General features: G+C 47.1%; 2 protein-coding genes across 14 annotated transcripts in view; one reads left to right on the forward strand and one right to left on the reverse strand.

The window, feature by feature from the left end:
• NUDT5 (nudix hydrolase 5) overlaps positions 1-18,784 on the reverse strand; it is a 1,423,229-nt gene that overhangs the window by 1,157,061 nt on the left and 247,384 nt on the right. The window lies entirely within an intron of this gene.
• The window catches only part of LMNTD1 (lamin tail domain containing 1), a 237,970-nt gene that overhangs the window by 95,941 nt on the left and 123,245 nt on the right, over positions 1-18,784 (forward strand). For all 13 annotated transcript variants that reach the window (XR_014502106.1, XR_014502107.1, XM_083399812.1 and 10 more), the window contains exon 5: positions 347-548. Coding sequence is in view for 11 of the 13 variants with exons in the window: in XM_083399812.1 (XP_083255938.1) it covers positions 347-548 (202 nt within the window). In the remaining 2 variants the exon portion in view is untranslated. The remainder of the gene's footprint in view (positions 1-346; positions 549-18,784) is intronic.

Below are 18,784 nucleotides of genomic sequence, written 5' to 3' on the forward strand. Positions count from 1 at the left end.
ACTGGCTTCTGGCTGAAGCTATAACCTTCTACCCACCAAGCAACTTTATGGAAACAGCTATTCCACTGATGGCCCCATTTATTATGTTTTAGCTACTGAAGGTAATTCCAGCAAGGTAATAAATCTGCATGTCACTAGCAAAAATTCACTTTACCAGCTGTGTCTCATTTTATAGCCATAGGTTTGCGAGAGGCTCAGGGAGCACCGTTTCACATTAACGGTGGAACTAACAGAAAGTAAATTAGATTATGCAAATTCATTTCCATAAACTGTTCCGAATGTTAGTCTCTCCCTCTCCCCCTTTTTAAAAATTACATTTTAAATTTCTCGCTCTTTTGCTTACCAGCCCCCAGCAGCAGCAGCTTTTTGCTACAAAAACAATTCCCTCCTTGCTCCAGCATTTCCAGCTTTGGGAGTGATGCACTTGGACAAGGTCAGGACTACATCAAATCTTTATTTGCTGATTCCAAGAAGACTACCCTGGAACCAAGGGACAAAGCAAGGAAGATGCACGTTCCACCGGAATACTACAACTCTTCAGCATCCAGGTACTCTTATGAGGTGGTGGTGGAATTGCCTCATTGGAGGCTGAAATTATTCCATTTCCTTCAGCTACAAGACTCTGGGCACAAGTCAAAGGGAGAAACTGTGGATACCTGATGGTAGGAACAAACTGCAGGGGCTGATGGCCATGTTCAAAATGAAGTAGATGGATCCTTGATCTGATCCAGCAAGCAAGTCTTTCTCTTCTCGAGATATTGCATCTCTTTGACAATGGCTGGGATCCAAAGAACAACACAACTAGCTCATAGTGGCTGAGAGAACTTTTGATTTCTGATTCTCAAGTGCTAGAAACAGCTTGCTGGGTGAGGCAGAGTCACTATGCTAGCTTCCCAGCTTGTAGGTTGCTGTTTACCAAGAGGGCTGTGTGAGGTGGCAGGTAGTCAGTGTGGTGCAAACACACTGGCAGAGCCAATCTGTGAATGCATTTGGGCCACAGTGACCACCTCCCCATCCTGAGAAGCAACAGCCTAACTTGGTTGTCCCCATCCAGCTACTCGATATAGCACCAGGCCAGACTAGAAGGTTGCTGGGGTTGTCATTGTCAATCTCTTTTGCTGGAAAACCTCTTGATCATGGGATGGACTAAGAGGGCTTGTTTCTGATGTTGGGTCAGAGAGAAGATTGGGGATGCTGCTGGTGTTCAGCCCCCCTGCTACTCAGTGGTCTCCCAGACCAATCAGGCCAAGGTGGTCTCTAAAGTGGTGGTTGGGGGCCATGCAGAGACTGCTCTTGGGCTGGTTCAGGACTTCATGGCTGTCACAAGTGGGCGTTGCTCCAATACACCATGGACTGCACACCCAAATGTAGTTTTTTACCTGGGATGGACAAAAGGTGGTGGAGGTCGTGCCAAACACTCTCTTGTCATGGTCAGACTAGAGATGTAGAAGTTCTGGAAATTTTGAAGCCATGAGGAAAAAACGTTTCTCCCCCCGTTTTTTTCCAGAAAAAAATTGGAAATTTTGGAAAAATTGAAAAAAAGTTCAGTGTGGAGTAGTTTTACAAATTGCGTGAAACACAGTGTAGATAAAAGTATTATGCTTGCAATAAAAGAGGTAACCACCCCCAACAAAAGCAACAAAAAAAGGCAAAAAACCATCAACATAGTCTGGGAGGCTAAGAGTGCCTTTGTCATCTTTGGGTGGTATGACAGCTGTGGCTTTTTCTGGACTGGGATAGCTTGACCAGTCCAGGCATTGAGGACTTCAAGACTGAATGCACTATGCACTATGTGGGGCTTCCTTTGCACTGCTCCAAAACTGCAGCTGGAACAGAATGCTGCAGCATGATTGCTGTAACATCTTGTCACAGGTGCACCAGTTGCAGGGGCCAAGGCACTTTTGGCCCCATCAAATGTTAAGGAGGGGGCCAGGCCCCCTCAATATTGAGCAGTAACATCACATGCACTGCGTCAGCGTGTCACGTGACGTCAGCCCCCTCAATAATGGGGGCAAGCCAGCACCTCTGCCCTGTCAGCATACCACATCTCTGCTCAGAGATCGGCTCTGGCTGCCGCTTCATTATATATATATAATTTATATAATATATCTATATATCTATATATCTATATATCTATATCTATATCTATATCTATATCTAATCTATATCTATATCTATATCTATATCTTTCTATATCTATCTATCTATATTTAAACTACTGCATTTATACATATTTTGATAATGTTTAGGTGGCCTTGTTTTTAACATCTGATCTTATCAACATTTTTATGTATATTTCTTTTGTTGTTGTTTAGTCATTTAGTCGTGTCCGACTCTTTGTGACCCTGTGGACCAGAGCACGCCAGGCACTTCTGTCATCCACTGCCTCCCGCAGCTTGGTCAAACTCAAGTTTGTAGCTTCCAGAACGCTGTCCAACCATCTCGTCCTCTATTGTCCCGTTCTTCTTGTGCCCTCCATCTTTCCCAACATCAGGGTCTTTTCCAGGGAGTCTTCTCTGCTCATGAGGCGGCCAAAGTCCTGGAGCCTCAGCTTCAGGATCTGTCCTTCCAGTGAGCACTCAGGGCTGATTTCCTTCAGAATGGATAGGTTTGATCTTCTTGCAGTCCATGGGACTCTCAAGCACCATAATTCAAAAGCATCAATTCTTTGGTGATCAGCCTTCTTTATGGTCCGGCTCTCACTTCCATACATAACTACTGGGGAAACCATAGCTTTAACTATACGGACCTTTGGCGGCAAGGTGATGTCTCTGCTTTTTAAGATGCTATCTAGGTTTGTCATCTCTTTTCTCCCAAGAAGCAGGCATCTTTTAATTTTGTGACTGCTGTCACCATCTGCAGTGATCATGGAGCCCAAGAAAGTAAAATCTCTCACTGCCTCCGTTTCTTCCCCTTCTATTGGCCAGGAGGTGATGGGACTAGTGGCCATGACCTTCGGTTTTTTGATGTTGAACTTCAGACCATATTTTGCGCTCTCCTCTTTCACCCTCATTAAGAGGTTCTTTAATTCCTCCTCACTTTCTGCCATCAAGGTTTTGTCATCTGCATATCCGAGGTTGTTGATATTTCTTCCAGCAATCTTAATTCCGGCTTGAGATTCATCCAGTCCAGCTTTCGCATGATGAAATGATAAATTGCTTAGTCTCTTGCAAACTCTGTAAAATAAATAAATAGGTGATTCCCCCCCCCCCAGAGTGATCCCCCACACCCCAGAGCTTGCAATGTATATTTCATATTGGCAGTGACACCAAAGAGAAGGAAGAGGCAAGGATAATAGAGGAAGGAACTGAGCAAATTTATTTGTGTTTATTTTCAGTCGGGGACTAAGATTGTTCATTACTCTAAATTCTGCCCTTCCCCAACCAGCTTTTACCTGGCTCTTCTGTCTTGTATGGGCTAGTTGTTGACATTAAAAAAAAATTTGGCAACTTTTGTGGCAACATTTTGGATTGATTCTCCCCCTCCCCCTTCCCTTTAAATCATGCCCATAGAAAAGTTCCCACCTAAGCAAGATAAGAACTTGTGTGTAGCTGCTGCTGGAATTTTGCAACAAAAAGTTGGAGAGCCCTTGAGGGCAAATCAAATCTGCAGGCCAGGTTTACTATGTGTATTCATAAAGCTATATTCTCTGTCTTCCCTGTATTCCTTTTGCACAGAATGTTCTTTTCGGTTATTGCTTTCATCCTAGTCTTTGGCAGGTGTGAAGCAGATTTAACAGAAGATTTCCAGGGGCTATTCCCCCAACCTGCCATCTCATTCTCAGGGCTGAGTCTCTCCCTCTCTCTCTCTCTCTCTCTCTCTCTCTCTCTCTCTCACACACACACACACACACACACACAGTCAGTATGTGTGTGGGATCTGCTGAATCGGCACATCTGAAGAGCCACTAATATCCCCGCCCCCAGGTGGACATCCTCTGACTCTCATTTTAGGGGAGAACTGAAGGCTTTTGAATTACAGTCCCACTCTTCAATCTGCAACTGGAAATAATGTTTGTTGGTCACACAGTTGTCAGTTGCATGGAGGGGAAAAAAACTAATTGCACTATCCCAGAGGGCTGATTGCCTTACAGACCTCTGACCAGTCAGTTAAATGAAGCAAATTCATTGCATCGGCTCTTTGCAATGTCTGTGGTTGAGATGTCTTAACCTATTTCCTGTGCTAATAATGCCTAGTGGATTTAAGTTGCAAATTCCCCTTCCTGGAGTAGAACATCTTTGCCCTTCTCATTTTCAATTGACCATACTTCAAATAAAAGGCATGCATTACTGTCAGCTGCTGGTGTGGTTGCTCGAGAGCAAACAGGCAAGACTCCAACCTGTCTTTTCCAGGCTTTATTATTAGTGCAAAACTATTTACAGTGAAGAGCATCACAAGTTCATGTCTGGCTCAGTCGCTAGCAGAATCTGGGAGTGGCCGGTCCTTGTACCTCTCCCAGCATAACAGTTGTGTGACCCCCATCCTTCTCCTCCCCTCTCTGCGCCCAAACCTACTGCACAGAAGAGGCGCTGGCAAAGGGGGACTTCCCTCCCCTCCACTTTGCTCAGGCTCGGTGTTGGGGCTCTCCCTAGCATCTCCTGGTCCTTGCACCTCCTCCCCACTGGAGGTGGGGCTTAAGAAAAGAAAAGAAAAGATGGGGGACAATCACTGCTAGTCCTCTGACCATATTGTAGCTTTCTCTGATAACAGGACCAGCACAGCAAATTTTTACTAGTTACATATCTATTTCTGAAAAGTGAACTTCCTGGCGGCTTATCTGCAGGCTAGAAGAAGTTGCCACCTACTTTGAGCACTGCTGTGCATTTTGTAGATTTCATTTCTGTTTTACGTGGAAGAATTTACTTATGTCGTGTCTCAAAGGGACATGAACCATCCTTAGTTCTGTTATCCATAAAAGGCAAGATTGTAATACAGCTGTTGGTTTCCTTTACATGGCAGTTTTATTCTTGCTCGTTGTTGCAGGCTGTGCAACAAAGAGCTATGCCTAGAATGTTGGTCTTCAAAGTAAGGTTTACATTATTAGGTTCAAATCCCCACTCTGCTATGTCTTGGGACCTGGAGCAAGTCTCTGCCTAACCCCATTTCTGTAATGTGCAAAAGCAAAATGAGCACTTCTGCCCTGAGCCTACAGCCCTGGCAGGAATGGAGAAACAAACCCACGGCTTCCAGGTGCTGCTGGAATTCAACTCCTATTGGCCCTCGCCTGCATGGTAAACAGTGAAGGGGGGTAGGAGTTGGAATCCCAACACATGCATACCCTCCAACATTTCTCAGCTGAAAATAGGGACATCCTATTTTATTTTATCATACTCATCATCATGAAAATAGGAACATCCTAAGGAAAAGTGGGGCATTCGGGATCAAATCAGAAACTTGGACAGCTTCTGTAAATCCAGTGAGCCTTGCTTACCTCTCAGGACTATAGTAAGTTGCAGCTGGTGTTCTCAGGATATTTTGGAAGAAGGAGGTGACACAAATACAACGAATACATACCTGTTCAAACATTAGGGAAATATTTTCAGGAAATAGGGTTGCAAGTTTGCAACCCGGAGAACTGCATTGCCACTTTAATTTTTCCACTGAATAAAAAGATGTGGCAACAGTGCCTCACCATTCATTTTGTCCTAATCATTTTGTCCTCTTCATGCTCCTACTTGCTAGAGCAAAGACTCCAAATTTGCCATAGATCAGTCAGAGATGGCAGGGAGAATACAAATGGCCTGCGAAACTGAGCAGGGAAAGCAGGCTGCAAAAGCTAGAGGTGCTTCATATTTCATGTTTAGTGATGAATTTAAAGTTCATATTTGTGGTCTTTGTCCAGTCCCACACTGAGAGCTGTACACACATCTACAACTTTCTCTGTCCTCCTGAACATGAAATGCTCTCTCACTTTCCTCAGATATTTATTTAGCAATTTTTACCTCACCAAATAAGTTTTCAGGGCAGCTTATAAAGTCCAAAAATACAACAAAAACAATTAAGAACAATCATACAAAAATGGCAGCAGTAGAATGTAAACATGTCATTAAAAATGCTGAGATTAAAAGGCCTGGGGAAATTAAAACGCCAAAATGACAACAAAGTGGGCCCCAGGTGAGCCTCCATGGGGGGAAGAGAGGATTTTGTGACTGGGGCACCACCACAGAAAAGGCCTCTTTCCCCATTTTCTGCCACAGCTCAGATCATGGGCAGCCAGAGAAGGGTGATTGATTATCTTAGGGTACAAGCAGGCATGTGTGGAGATAACTGTTTTTGCCCATGCCTATTGAAGGACAGCATCTGGCTTGCTGTTCCGCTTAAAGCACCTAAGTTGTGAACTGGAGTTCCAACTCTTGTTGACAGCCTCACTTCTGTGAAAGTGAATATTTATTTTTAAGGCATTTATATACCGCTGAATTGTTAGCATTTCTAAGCAATGTGTGAAACCTTAATGTGTGAGACCCAGCAGCAGGCAGGGATGGGGTGCAGGCTGCACCTCCGTCTTATTTTGCAGCTATGGGGGTATTAAGGAGAAAAGCACAAGCTCCAGGCTGTTCCTGGCAATTCTAATTACCATCATGCTCTGGGGATCACGAGTGATCTCTGATGCATCTCCCAGGTGGTACCCAAGCATACTGAAAATAGGGAATAAATACTGATGAGCTAGATGTTTCTTTGAAGTATCCATCTTATACAGTCGTACCTTGGTTCTCAAACACCTTGTGACTTGAACATTTGGCTCCCAAACACCACAAAGCCGGAAATGAGTGTTCTGGTTTGCAAACTTTTTTTGGAACCCGAATGTCTGAGGTGGCCTTAACCCATGCTCTACTGTATGCGCATAACTTAGCTGGATTGTGTCCACAGAGGACAAAGGTTCTAGTTGAATATTTCTTCTTTGTTGTTGTTAAATAATTTTATTGTTTTTCACAATTTAATTCCACATTAACATCAATAAAAAAGAACATTTTTACCCCCCAGTCCCCAAAACCTTTTCTTCAATATTCCATGAATCTGCGGACTTCCCTCCATCCCATCTTCTGGTTCTTTATGTAAACAAAATAATAATAATAATAATTTATTATTTGTACCCCGCCCATCTGGCTGGGTTTCCCCAGCCACTCTGGGCGGCTTCCACAGAGACCAAAAATACACTAAAATGTCACACATTAAAACCTTTCCTGAACAGGGCTGCCTTAAGATGTCTTCTGAATGTCAGGTAGTTGTTTATCGCTTTGACATCTGATGGGAGGGCGTTCGACAGGGCGGGCGCTACTACCGAGAAGGCCCTCTGCCTGGTTCCCTGTAGCTTTGCTTCTCGCAATGAGGGAACTGCCAGAAGGCCCTCGGCGCTGGACCTCAGTGTCCGGGCAGAATGATGGAGGTGGAGACGCTCCTTCAGGTATACTGGGCTGAGGCCATTTAGGGCTTTAAAGGTCAACACCAACACTTTGAATTGTGCTCGGAGACGTACTGGGAGCCAATGTAGGTCTTTCAAGACCGGTGTTATGTGGTCTTGGTGGCCACTCCCAGTCACCAGTCTAGCTGCCGCATTCTGGATTAGTTGTAGTTTCCGTCACCTTCAAAGGTAGCCCCACGTAGAGTTTCCGTCACCTTCAAAGGTAGCCCCACGTAGAGCACATTGCAGTAGTCCAAGCGGGAGATAACTAGAGCATGCACCACTCTGGTGAGACAGTCTGCGGGCAGGTAGGGTCTCAGCCTGCGTACCATGTGGAGTTGGTAGACAGCTGCCCTGGATACAGATTTGACCTGTGCCTCCATGGATAGCTGTGAGTCCAAAATGACTCCCAGGCTGAGCACCTGGTCCTTCAGGGGCACAGTTACCCCATTCAGGAACAGGGAGTCCTCCACACCAGCCCGCCCCCTGTCCCCCAAAAACAGTACTTCTGTCTTGTCAGGATTCAACCTCAATCCATTAGCCGCCATCCATCTTCCAACTGCCTCCAGGCACTCACACAGGACCTTCACCGCCTTCACTGGTTCTGATTTGAAAGAGAGGTAGAGCTGGGTATCATCTGCATGTTGATGGACACCCAGTGCAAACCCCCTGATGATCTCTCCCAGTGGCTTCATATAGATGTTAAAAAGCATGGGGGAGAGGACAGGACCCTGAGGCACCCCACAAGTGAGGGCCCAGGGGTCTGAACACTCATCCCCCACCACCACTTTCTGAACATGGCCCAGGAGAAAGGAGCGAAACCACTGTATAACAGTGCCCTCAGCTCCCAGCCCCTCTAGACGGTCCAGAAGGATGTTATGGTTGATTGTATCAAAGGCCACTGAGAGCTCTCACCTTTGTCCCTAATCCTCCAGAGATCATCGACCAGCGCGACCAAGGCAGTTTCAGTCCCATGATGAGGCCTGAATCCCTATTTGAAGGGATCCAAATGGTCCGCATCCTCCAGGCGTGCCTGGAGTTGTTCAGCAACCACCCGCTCAATCACCCTGCCCAAGATCGGAAGATTTGAGACTGGGCAATAGTTGGCCATACTGGCCGGGTCTAAAGATGTTTTTTTAAAAAGCGGTTTAATGACCGCCTCTTTCAGCAGGTCTGGGAAGGCTCCCTCACAGAGGGTAGCATTCACCACCCCTCAGAGCCCATCGCCCAGCCCTTCCCGGCTCGCTTTTATCAGCCAGGATGGGCAAGGATCAAGGAGACAGGTGGTTGGTTTCACTTGTCCAAGCAGCCTGTCCACATCCTCGGAGGTAACAGATTGAAATTGTAAAATTCACTTACAATTCCATATCCATTTACCCAATTTTCTAATAATTACACATAGTTAATCAAAACTTACTAACATCTGTGGTTAACTATTATTTTTTCTTCTAATTTTATCCCCATCCCTACTAATTGCAAGCATTTAATCAAAGCCTGCTAATGTACCAATATCTACAATATTTTGCACATAAACAATAACCATTTCCAAGACTATTTCCCATTCTTTTTCCTAACTTTGGCACACTTTAATTTCATCAGCAGACATCTGTCAGTTGAGGCAAGTTCCAAATCCAGCTCGTCTTCCCTCCAAACTTCTCTAAGTCTCAAAGGTTGTACTTTCTGCCTCATTTTCTCCACCACGACCGCCTCAAGTGTTTTCTGCCTAAACCACAAAAATTCCAAATCTACCCTTTTATAGTTTCTTCATATCAATAATTTTCCCCAGTTTTCAGGCTTCCTCTCCAACTTTTGCCTAGGAACATCCCATTCCTCAGTTCTCCCTGTCCAAGACTCTATTAGTTCAATTGATTCTGTTACCCTTTTAATGCTTTGATCCATTCAGGTTGGAAACTCATCTGTTATTTTAGCCATAATTTCCTTCATCTCTCTCATAAATTCTTTTTTTAATTCAGAAAAAAGATTCACCTATTCAAATTAAAATTTATCCCCCGGGTCCTGTACTTGGACCCTTCTGTCCAAACTCAACTCTGACTGTTTAATCATTGTCATATTTTCATCTTTCCGTTGTTCTCAAAACAGCCAGTTTTCACCACCACCTTATCAGTTTCAAGACCATTCCATGTAAGTTCTCAGTAAACAGTAACAGTTTCTGTGCTTTCCCACTACACCCCCTTCTTTTGACCTGTTTACTTTATACACATATGCAGTTTAACATAAAACCCAAATTCTATGTTGATCTTCATATATAACAGAGTCAGAAACAATATATCCATAAGAATTACCACTTAATTGTCCAGGAAAGAGAGTACTAAATTAAGTATCCAATTTTTAAAAATGTCTCAGGGTAGAATGAAGAGTTGCAGCACTTGAAGATCCTTATAAATAGATATATCAACTGTTATGTACTGAAGTTCTCACCCTGGGCCAGCAGGGGGATACTGTAGATAGTTATGCAAATGAAGGATCGAAAGTGACGTTCAGTGATTGGATAGTTTTAGAAAGTTGCTACAGTTAAGTTGTTCTGGAGCTCTATATAAGCAGGCTGACTGAGCTCTTCAGTTCAGTTCTGTTCTGGCCTCTGAATAAACAAGAGCTGTTTGAAGAATCACTGTGTCGTCTGATATGTTCGCCCACAACTTAACGCTGGCGACGAGGATGGGATCGATGGACATCAGAGCACAGCCAAATGCGGTCACCCTCTGAGCAGAGCTGAATCACTAAGCGAAATCACTGAACAGAACCAATTCAGAGCTGACTGTTCTGGCTAGAGCACGGTGTTCCATCCATCGCCCTCCACGCCGGCATCGGAATCATGCCTTCACTTTTGCCTCTACTGCCATTTGCGCCAGCCTCTGAATCATGGGACTCTTACCTCGCTCTACCTCCAAGCCAACGAGCTGACGCAAGTAAGCGGGGCCTATTCCTCAGCCTCTGTGGGCCTGAGGTGTTTGAGACAGCGCGAGCATTGGTTGCGCCTGAAGCAGTCCAGGCAACACCATGGGACACGATTCAAGAGAAGCTCCGCAACCACTACGTGCCAAAGCCGTCCAAGATTGCTGCCCGCCATGCATTCTACCACCGGAACCAGGCAGAGGGGGAGTCAATCAACAACTACACCACCGCCCTCCGACAGGCTGCAATGCACTGCGAGTTCCGAGACTTAGATGATGCCCTGATGGATCGAATCGTCTGCAGGGTCCGGGACATCTGTCTGCAACGGCGTCTCCTCACCAAGCCAGACCTCACGCTGCAGAAGGCCATTGAGGAGGCCGTGGCCTCGGAAGCTGCCGAACGCTCCTCCCAGGAGATCTGCAAGGCCAGCAGCCCGTGTCATGAAGAGGCCAGCAGTGATGAGGCATCCTCCAGTGAAGACGATGATGTGCACCAGACAAAGCGGGAGCGCAGGAAGTTCCAACAGAAGTCCAAGGGCCAATCAGAATGTGCCGGCTGCGGAGGCAACCATTCCCGTGCCAAGTGTCGATTCAGAGATGCCATCTGTCAGAAGTGTTCCAGAAGGGGCCACATCGCTAAGGTCTGCCGATCGGCTCCGTCTGACACACACCCCCCTTCACCGACTCGCAAGTCCAAGTCTTCACTCCAGTCCGCCAAGGAAAGCTGTTTCGCTCTCACCAACTGCCGCTGCCTCTCTGGAACCACGATTGGCCAAACCGACTCGCCTACGTGATGCAAGCTGAACGTCACGGTGCTCATTGAAGGAGCTCCATGTGACATTTAGATCGACACCGGGTCTGCCCTGTCCATCGTGTCTTGGAGCACCATCGAAAGACTGGTACCCAGAGTATCCAACAGGCAACTCGACTCTCACCGCGTACACCTGAGAGACTACCAGGGAAACGACATTCCCGTGGTAGGCGTTGGCCGGTTCTGGATCGCCTTCAAGGATTTTTTGGGCCTGCTCCCACTGGTGGTGGTCGAAGGTCAGCGGCCAAGCCTCCTAGGGCTAGACTGGTTTGATGCCCTCAGCCTGGAAGTCACCGGCATCAACTGCATCTCTAACGCAGAGACTGAGGGTCTGGTAAAAGACTTTGCCAAGGTTTTTGACGGCACTTTGGGGCAATATACAGGTACGCCCACCTCCTTTAGCCTTGATCCACAAGTCACCCCCATCAAGCTAAAGCCACGCCGGGTTCCCTTTGCTCTCAAGGCTAAGGTGGACAAACAACTGGACAAGCTGATTGCCCAAGGAGTTTTGGAGCCGGTTGACCACGCCAAGTGGGAAACCCCCATCGTCACGCCTGTCAAGCCAGACGGGTCGGTGAGAATCTGCGCTGACTACAAGTGCATGATCAACAAGGCACTTCAGCAGGACGCTTATCTGGTTCCTGTTGTCCAACACCTGCTGCATTCCCTGGGTGAGGGTAAGGTCTTTGCTAAGCTGGACCTTGCCCAAGCCTATCAACAACTGCCCATCAATGATGCCACTGCTGAAGTCCAGACGATCGTTACCCACCGAGGGGCATTCCATTGCCGCCGTTTGCAGTTCGGGGTGAGTGTGGCTCCTGGCATCTTCCAAAGCCTTATGGAGCGTCTCCTGCAAGGGCTTCCGGGCGTGGTACCATATTTTGATGATGTCTTGGTGTCCGCAGACTCACACCAGCAGCTGTTCGAGCGCCTCCGTACCGTGCTGACCAGGTTCCAGGAGGCCGGGCTCAAGGTAAAGAGGGAGAAGTGCCAGATCGCTGTTCCACAGGTGGAGTTCCTGGGCTATCTTATTGATGCCTCTGGCCTTCACCCAACCACATCCAAGATCCGTGCTATCCAGCAGGCCCCCATCCCAAAGAACAAGACGGAGTTGCAGGCGTTCCTGGGACTGCTGAACTTTTATAACATGTTCCTGCCCCACAAAGCCACGGTGGCTGAGCCTTTTCATCGACTCCTCAGCACAAAGACACCTTGGTCCTGGGGTCATTGGTAGACAGTGGCCTTCAATGCAGTCAAGGCTCTCCTTTCATCAGACAGTGTACTGGTACAGTACAGTGAAGCCAGGCTACTGGTCCTTGTCTGCGACGCCTCACCTTTTGGCATCAGCGCTGTCCTTAGTCACCATTTTCCAGATGGAAGAGAAGCACCGCTCGCCTACTTTTCCAGGACGCTGTCTCTGACTGAAAGGAATTACAGCCAGCTCAATAAGGAGGCACTGGCACTTGTGGCTGGAGTGAATACCTCTACAGCAGGACTTTTGACCTCATCACTGACCACAAGCCGCTCCTGGGCCTCCTCTCCGGTGATCGTCCAACTCCACCGGTCCTCTCGCCACTCATGCTGCAATGGACTGTTTTCCTGGCTACCTACCACTACCGGCTCGTCCATCGCCCCGGGAAATCGATGGGCCATGCCAACGCCCTCAGCCGTTGCCCTCTTCCAGCGTTTGTGGAAGACCCGGCTCCTGCTTCATCGCTCCTCCTGATTGAGGATCTACCAGCAGCGCCTGTATTGGCTGCCACTGTGGCCTCTGCATCTGCCCAGGATCGCACCATCAGCCGTGTGCTCAACTGGGTGTGGAGGGGGTGGCCACAAGGGCCTTTTGCATTGGAGTTCCAGCCGTTCGCAACCAGACAACATGAACTCTCGGCTCATCGCGGCTGTCTGCTGTGGGGAGACCGCGTCGTGATTCCCCAAAGACTCTGTCAACACGTCCTGGAGGCTCTGCCCATTGACCACCCAGGAATCGTCAAAATGAAGGTGTTGGCTCGGTGTTACGTCTGGTGGCCTAAAATGGATGATGCCATCACTGCCTGGGTTTCCGCCTGTCAAGAATCGAGGCCTGCGCCACCGGCAGCTAAGGGACACACCTGGGAGATGCCCAAGACACTCTGGTTGAGGGTGCACATCGATCTGGCCGGCCACTTTCACGGCTGGACCATTATGGTAGTGGTGGATGCCTATTCCAAATGGCTGGAGGTGGCCCTGATGCCCTCCACCACTACCGAGGCCGTCATCTGGGTGCTGTGAGGCCTCTTTGCGACGCATGGGTGTCCTGATGTCCTTGTCTCCGACAACGGACCACAGTTCACGTCAGGCACTTTTGAGCGGTATCTTTTGGGACTGGGCATCCATTTCATCCATCCAGCAACGGGCAAGCAGAGAGAATGGTGCGCTCAGCAAAAGAGGCACTGGCGCGCCTGGACTGGGGAGACTGGCACGAGCGGGTCGCCGAATACTTGTTCATACAACACATCATCCCTCATGCGGCCACAGGGCGGAGTCCTGCCGAACTGCTTATGGGCCGCCGCCTCAGGTCCCCGCTCGACCGGCTGCACCCAGACTTTGCTGTGGCCGAACCCCTAGGCTGTGCCAACGCGCCACGGTCATTTGTTCCAGGAAACCAGGTCTTTGCCCGGAACTTTGTGGGGGACATTCCCTGGGTGCCAGCCACAGTAGTGAGAGTCACTGGACCTCGCTCGTACCAGGTGGCACTCGAAGACGGAGGCTTGTGGTGGCAGCACATAGACCAGCTTAGGCACAGGATTGGGGACTTGGACACTACCGTGGTGCCCCCAACTGCACTCGTGGCTCTGGAAGAGACACTTACAGATGGTGAGGTTCCACCTACACCTCTCTTGCAAACTGCCGGCGTGGAGCCGAACCAAGCTGCTTCAGAGGGTCTGCCAGACTTACCACAGACTCAGACCACTGTCGTGCCTGACATTCCGCCAACTCCACTTGCGGAGGTTCTACCCACAGCAGCGGATCCAGGGGACTTGGTTTCAATGCCACCTAGGGTCGCACCACAGCCTCAGCAAGAATTGGGTGGCCCCCCGGACTTGGCTACCAGTCCCCGGCGGTATGACAGAGTTTCCAAGCACCCAACTTATTTAAAGGACTATGTTGTTGGACATGTATCACTGTTGGTTTAAGTATGTGAAATGTAACCGATATGCTTTTGTGCCTAATTGAACCATTACGTGTAGTGCTGTATATAAGGAAACCATTATGATTGTAACTAACGCCTTATCTTGGTGGGGAGGGGTGTTATGTACTGAAGTTCTCACCCTGGGCCAGCAGGGGGAGACTGTAGATAGTTATGCAAATGAAGGATCGAAAGTGACGTTCAGTGATTGGATAGTTTGTATGCAAATGAAGGATCGAGAGTGACGTTCAGTGATTGGATCGTTTTAGAAAGATGCTACAGTTACGTTGTTCTGGAGCTCTATATAAGCAGGCTGACTGAGCTCTTCAGTTCAGTTCTGTTCTGGCCTCTGAATAAACAAGAGCTGTTTGAAGAATCGCTGTGTCGTCTGATATGTTCGCCCACAATTTAACATCAAGCTCTCTTGCTAGTTTTTTTTTTTCCTCCTTAAAATTTGAATATGTATACAGTAAACCAAGTTCAGTGCTCTGTAGTTCCCTCCAGCCGAGATAAAGTTTTCTTATATTCCCCCAACAGAGTACTTTAATTGTCTTAATCCAAATCTCATCTGCTGAGTCCAGTTTTAACGGCGGCTGCGGTTCAAAATTCAGTTTCCACTTTTATACTCCAGTATTGGTAACAAGCCAACCGGGGAAAAGCTTTGGAAGGGCAGTGTAAGGGCTCTCAGATGTTGTCACTGCCTTCCCTTTTCCATACACAAATACTGCTGTGGCCAGCTTTAAAACCCTGTAGCAATGTCAAACAATACAGAATGGGTTTCAATTGCTTTGAATTCTCCCATCAGCAGGCCCACACAGTAAATATCAAATAAGATCATAGTTTTCCACTTGCAAATTTTTTCTATGTATGGTTACCCAGAAGACAAAGAACGGACTTCCTTTTTAATCCTTCGTCTGGCGCCAAATTAAGCTTACTGTATATATTTGAGTATAAGCCGACCAAAATATAAGCCGAGGCACCTAATTTTAGGACAAAAAACTAGGAAAACTTATTGACTCAAGTATAAGCCAGTTCACCACATCACAAACCTGGTGGTGGCAGCAGCAGTGGAGAAGGATGAACAAGTAGCCCAAAAGGGCTGCTTTCAGGCTGTTTGTTCCTCCTCTGCCTCTGCCGCTCACAAGAGCAGGCATAGGAGCCTGGTTGGGAGAGGCACAAGCGCAGCGCAGCGCCTCTCCCAACTGCACCTCCTGTGCCTGCCCCTGAGAGAGGCGGGTGGCAGCGGCGGGACCAGCAGTGAGAAAGGGCTCCTTTTGGGCCGCTCATCCCTCCGCCGCTGCCGCCCGCCTCACTCAAGTATAAGCCAAGGAGAACTTTTACAGCATTAAAAATGTGCTGAAAAAGTCGGCTTATATTCGAGTATATATGGTAATTAATTTCAATAGTAAATATTCTTACATTCCTGTCAGCTTAAATATTGGTTACGGAAAATCTCTGCTGGTGGCCGGAGTGCTAAGGCTTCGCTCCCGTGGAGGCATGTTGTTGCCAAGATTGCACTCAAACCCCCTTCTTTCCCCCACTCTCACCGAGCCTTTCAGCGCAGGGGTCTGGGAATTGCAGGAGAGCTCTTTGCAATCTGCTGGACCTCGCAACATCTTGAGAACCCTCTCAAGGGAGGGGTATGCCTCGCCTTGGCATTTCCTCCCACTCTCGACGGGGCTCAGATCTGTCAGAGTGATCAGATCTGTGCTCCGTTTGCCATCTTGCAGAGATCAGAAGTCTGTAGTTGAGTATTTCAAACCTTCCCATCTGGTGGCCATAAGCAAGGAAACAAATTAAGATCAATGAAATTAACATCAATGAAATGGAACAGTGGCTCTCAAATCACAACATTTAAGAGCCACTTATTCAGTCTGCTTTTACACTTTTCTACCAACCTTACTATATGCTTGTGAAACATGGACCACTTATAAACGCCATCTCCAACTCCTTGAAAGATTCCATCAACGGTGTCTCTGAAAAATTGTACACATCACTTGGGAAGACAGGTGAACTAATATCAATGTACTGGAAGAAGCAAAGATCACCAGTGTTAAAGCAATAATTCTTCAACATCAACTTCGTTGGACTGGTCATGTTGTGTGGATGCCTGATGATTGTCTTCCAAAGCAACTACTCTATTCCAAACTTAAAAATGGAAAGTGTAATGCTGGTGGTCAACAGGAGAGGTTTAAAGACTCTCTAAAGGCAAATCTTTAAAAATGTAGTATAAACACTGACAACTGGGAAACACTTGCCTGCGAGCGCTCCAGTTGGAGAACAGCCTTGACCAAAGGTATCATGGGCTTTGAAGATACTCGAACTCAGGACGAAAGGGAGAAACGTGCTAAGAGGAAGTGATCAACTCCCGCCAGGAAACCAATGTCCCCACTGTGGAAGGACGTGTGGATCCAGAATTGGCCTCCACAGTCACTTACGGACTCATTTTTAAAATTGTGTTTATGGAAGACAATCTTACTCGGCTACGAAGGATCGCCAGAGAGGAAGAAGAAGACATTTTTCATAGAATTGTGGGTCATGCTGACCAATACTATAATCAACTGAGTTACATGTTGAAAAAAAACACACATAAACTGTTAATCTGGCATGAGTATCTGAGGCTGCAAAAATATGTCAGTTTGACCTGAGTTGCTGTAAATGTGCTTTTGGGAAATTAATTATTGTCGGATTAAACACCCACAAACCAGAACTATCAGCAAAAGAGAACAAGGCTTGAACATACCACAGTATGTATAAAACAAACAATTCTTACACAGCATCAGATATATGGAGTTGCTGCATTTTTTTGGCTTTCTGTGGTTCTCTAACACATCCTGAAATAATTATTAACACCTAGTGGGGGCTGAGGGTGGACAGCTCTGTCAGTGGAGTTGCCTTAACTAAGCAAAAGTCCAGAGATAAACCTGTTTCTTTCCAGTACCTACAGGTGATTGTGTCTGTTCTGTCCAGTAGTCCCTCGACTCCCTAAAAAACGTTGTTGTTTTTTAAACCCAGAACCTTTGTCTCATTTTTGCTCTGTCATTTCTGGGGGGAAATACCATTTCTGTAAAAAGCAGAGTACATTAAATCTTAATCATTTCAACACATTGCCTCTTGGTGGGTTGTTTTTGTTTTTTTAAGTAACATTCTCATGACTCCAGTAAGAAGGAAACTACCAAAGCAGGGAAAGGGAGAGGATACTTCAAGATCTCACAGGCTCAGGCTTGGGCTTAGGCTGGTTCTGCTTATTTTCACAAGAAGCAGAACCAGCAGAGCTTTCCTGGTCTTTGCCACTTCAGGCTGAATGTAGCACCCTCTAATATTTCTCTGATGAAAATAGGGACGTGCAGGGTCAGCTCCAGATTGGGGTAAAGAGAAACAGATGGGGGAAATAGAGGGAGAAGCAGGGGGAGAAATAAGATTTGTGCCACATGGGATGGAATAGGACAGAATATGTGACCTGAGAAATCAGCCCCAGTGATATACTCTTAGTTGGCAAGTTTCCAGACCAGAAACTACTTCTTGCTACCTACAACCTGTATCCAGACCCTGTGTCCCTATTTTACAGGGAAGTCCCTGGTTTAGAGAAGCTGTCCGGGTTTCTGATTTGATCCCAGAATGTCCCACTTTTCCTTAGGATGTCCCTATTTTCATTGGAGAAATATTGGAGGGTATGGAGTTATCCAATCCCCAAGCCATTTGAAGGCAATCCTATATAGGGAATTTTTTTAATGTTTTATTGTGTTTTTTATATATGTTGGAAGCTGCACAGAGTGTTGGGGGGGGCAACCCAGTAAGATGTGTGAGGTATAAATAGTAAAATTATCATTATATAATGGGACACCCCTATTTTCATCGAAGAAATGTTGGAGGCTATGGCTGTCTCCAACCACTTGCAGGTCCAGGCCGTGCAATCCCCACTTCCTCCGCTTAGATGAGCTCCCATCAAAGAGACCACACAGTTCAATGGAATCATATCAGGCCACAACTTTATTGACTACAGCTGGTTTGGCAAAGGCATTGGGTAAGCATTTATTTCCAGGCTGCCTATCGGAAAGAACATCATGGTCAACCTGGCAGTGGGTTACTTACACTTACATCAACTAGGGGGATCCCTGCAGGGATCCCTGTCTCTAGGAGCGCTGAGGCCCAAAGCGCCCATCTGGGCGAATGGACAGAAGCAACTCCATCATGGATCTCTTTAACGGGATACCCTATTTCTGGTTTGGAAGGTGAGGGTACTTCCCCTCCCTCCAACCAAGGCTAAGGTTACCAAATGCCTAAACTGCCAAAGTTCTGATGATTGCTACAGGTAGGCAAAACATCCAGGTCATAACCAATTCACCTGATAGTCAAATTCCAACCGGCCCCACAAATACGGCAACCACCACAGCCAGAGCAAAGTCAATTCAATGAGTAAAGGCAAAAATTATGGGAGTGGGTGGATCCAATGAAGAAGAGCGGTGGCTTTGCAAGACGGCTAGCGCCTTGCC

Source organism: Podarcis tiliguerta (assembly GCF_965153285.1).
Source record: "Podarcis tiliguerta genome assembly, chromosome: 10".
NCBI lineage: Eukaryota > Metazoa > Chordata > Lepidosauria > Squamata > Lacertidae > Podarcis > Podarcis tiliguerta.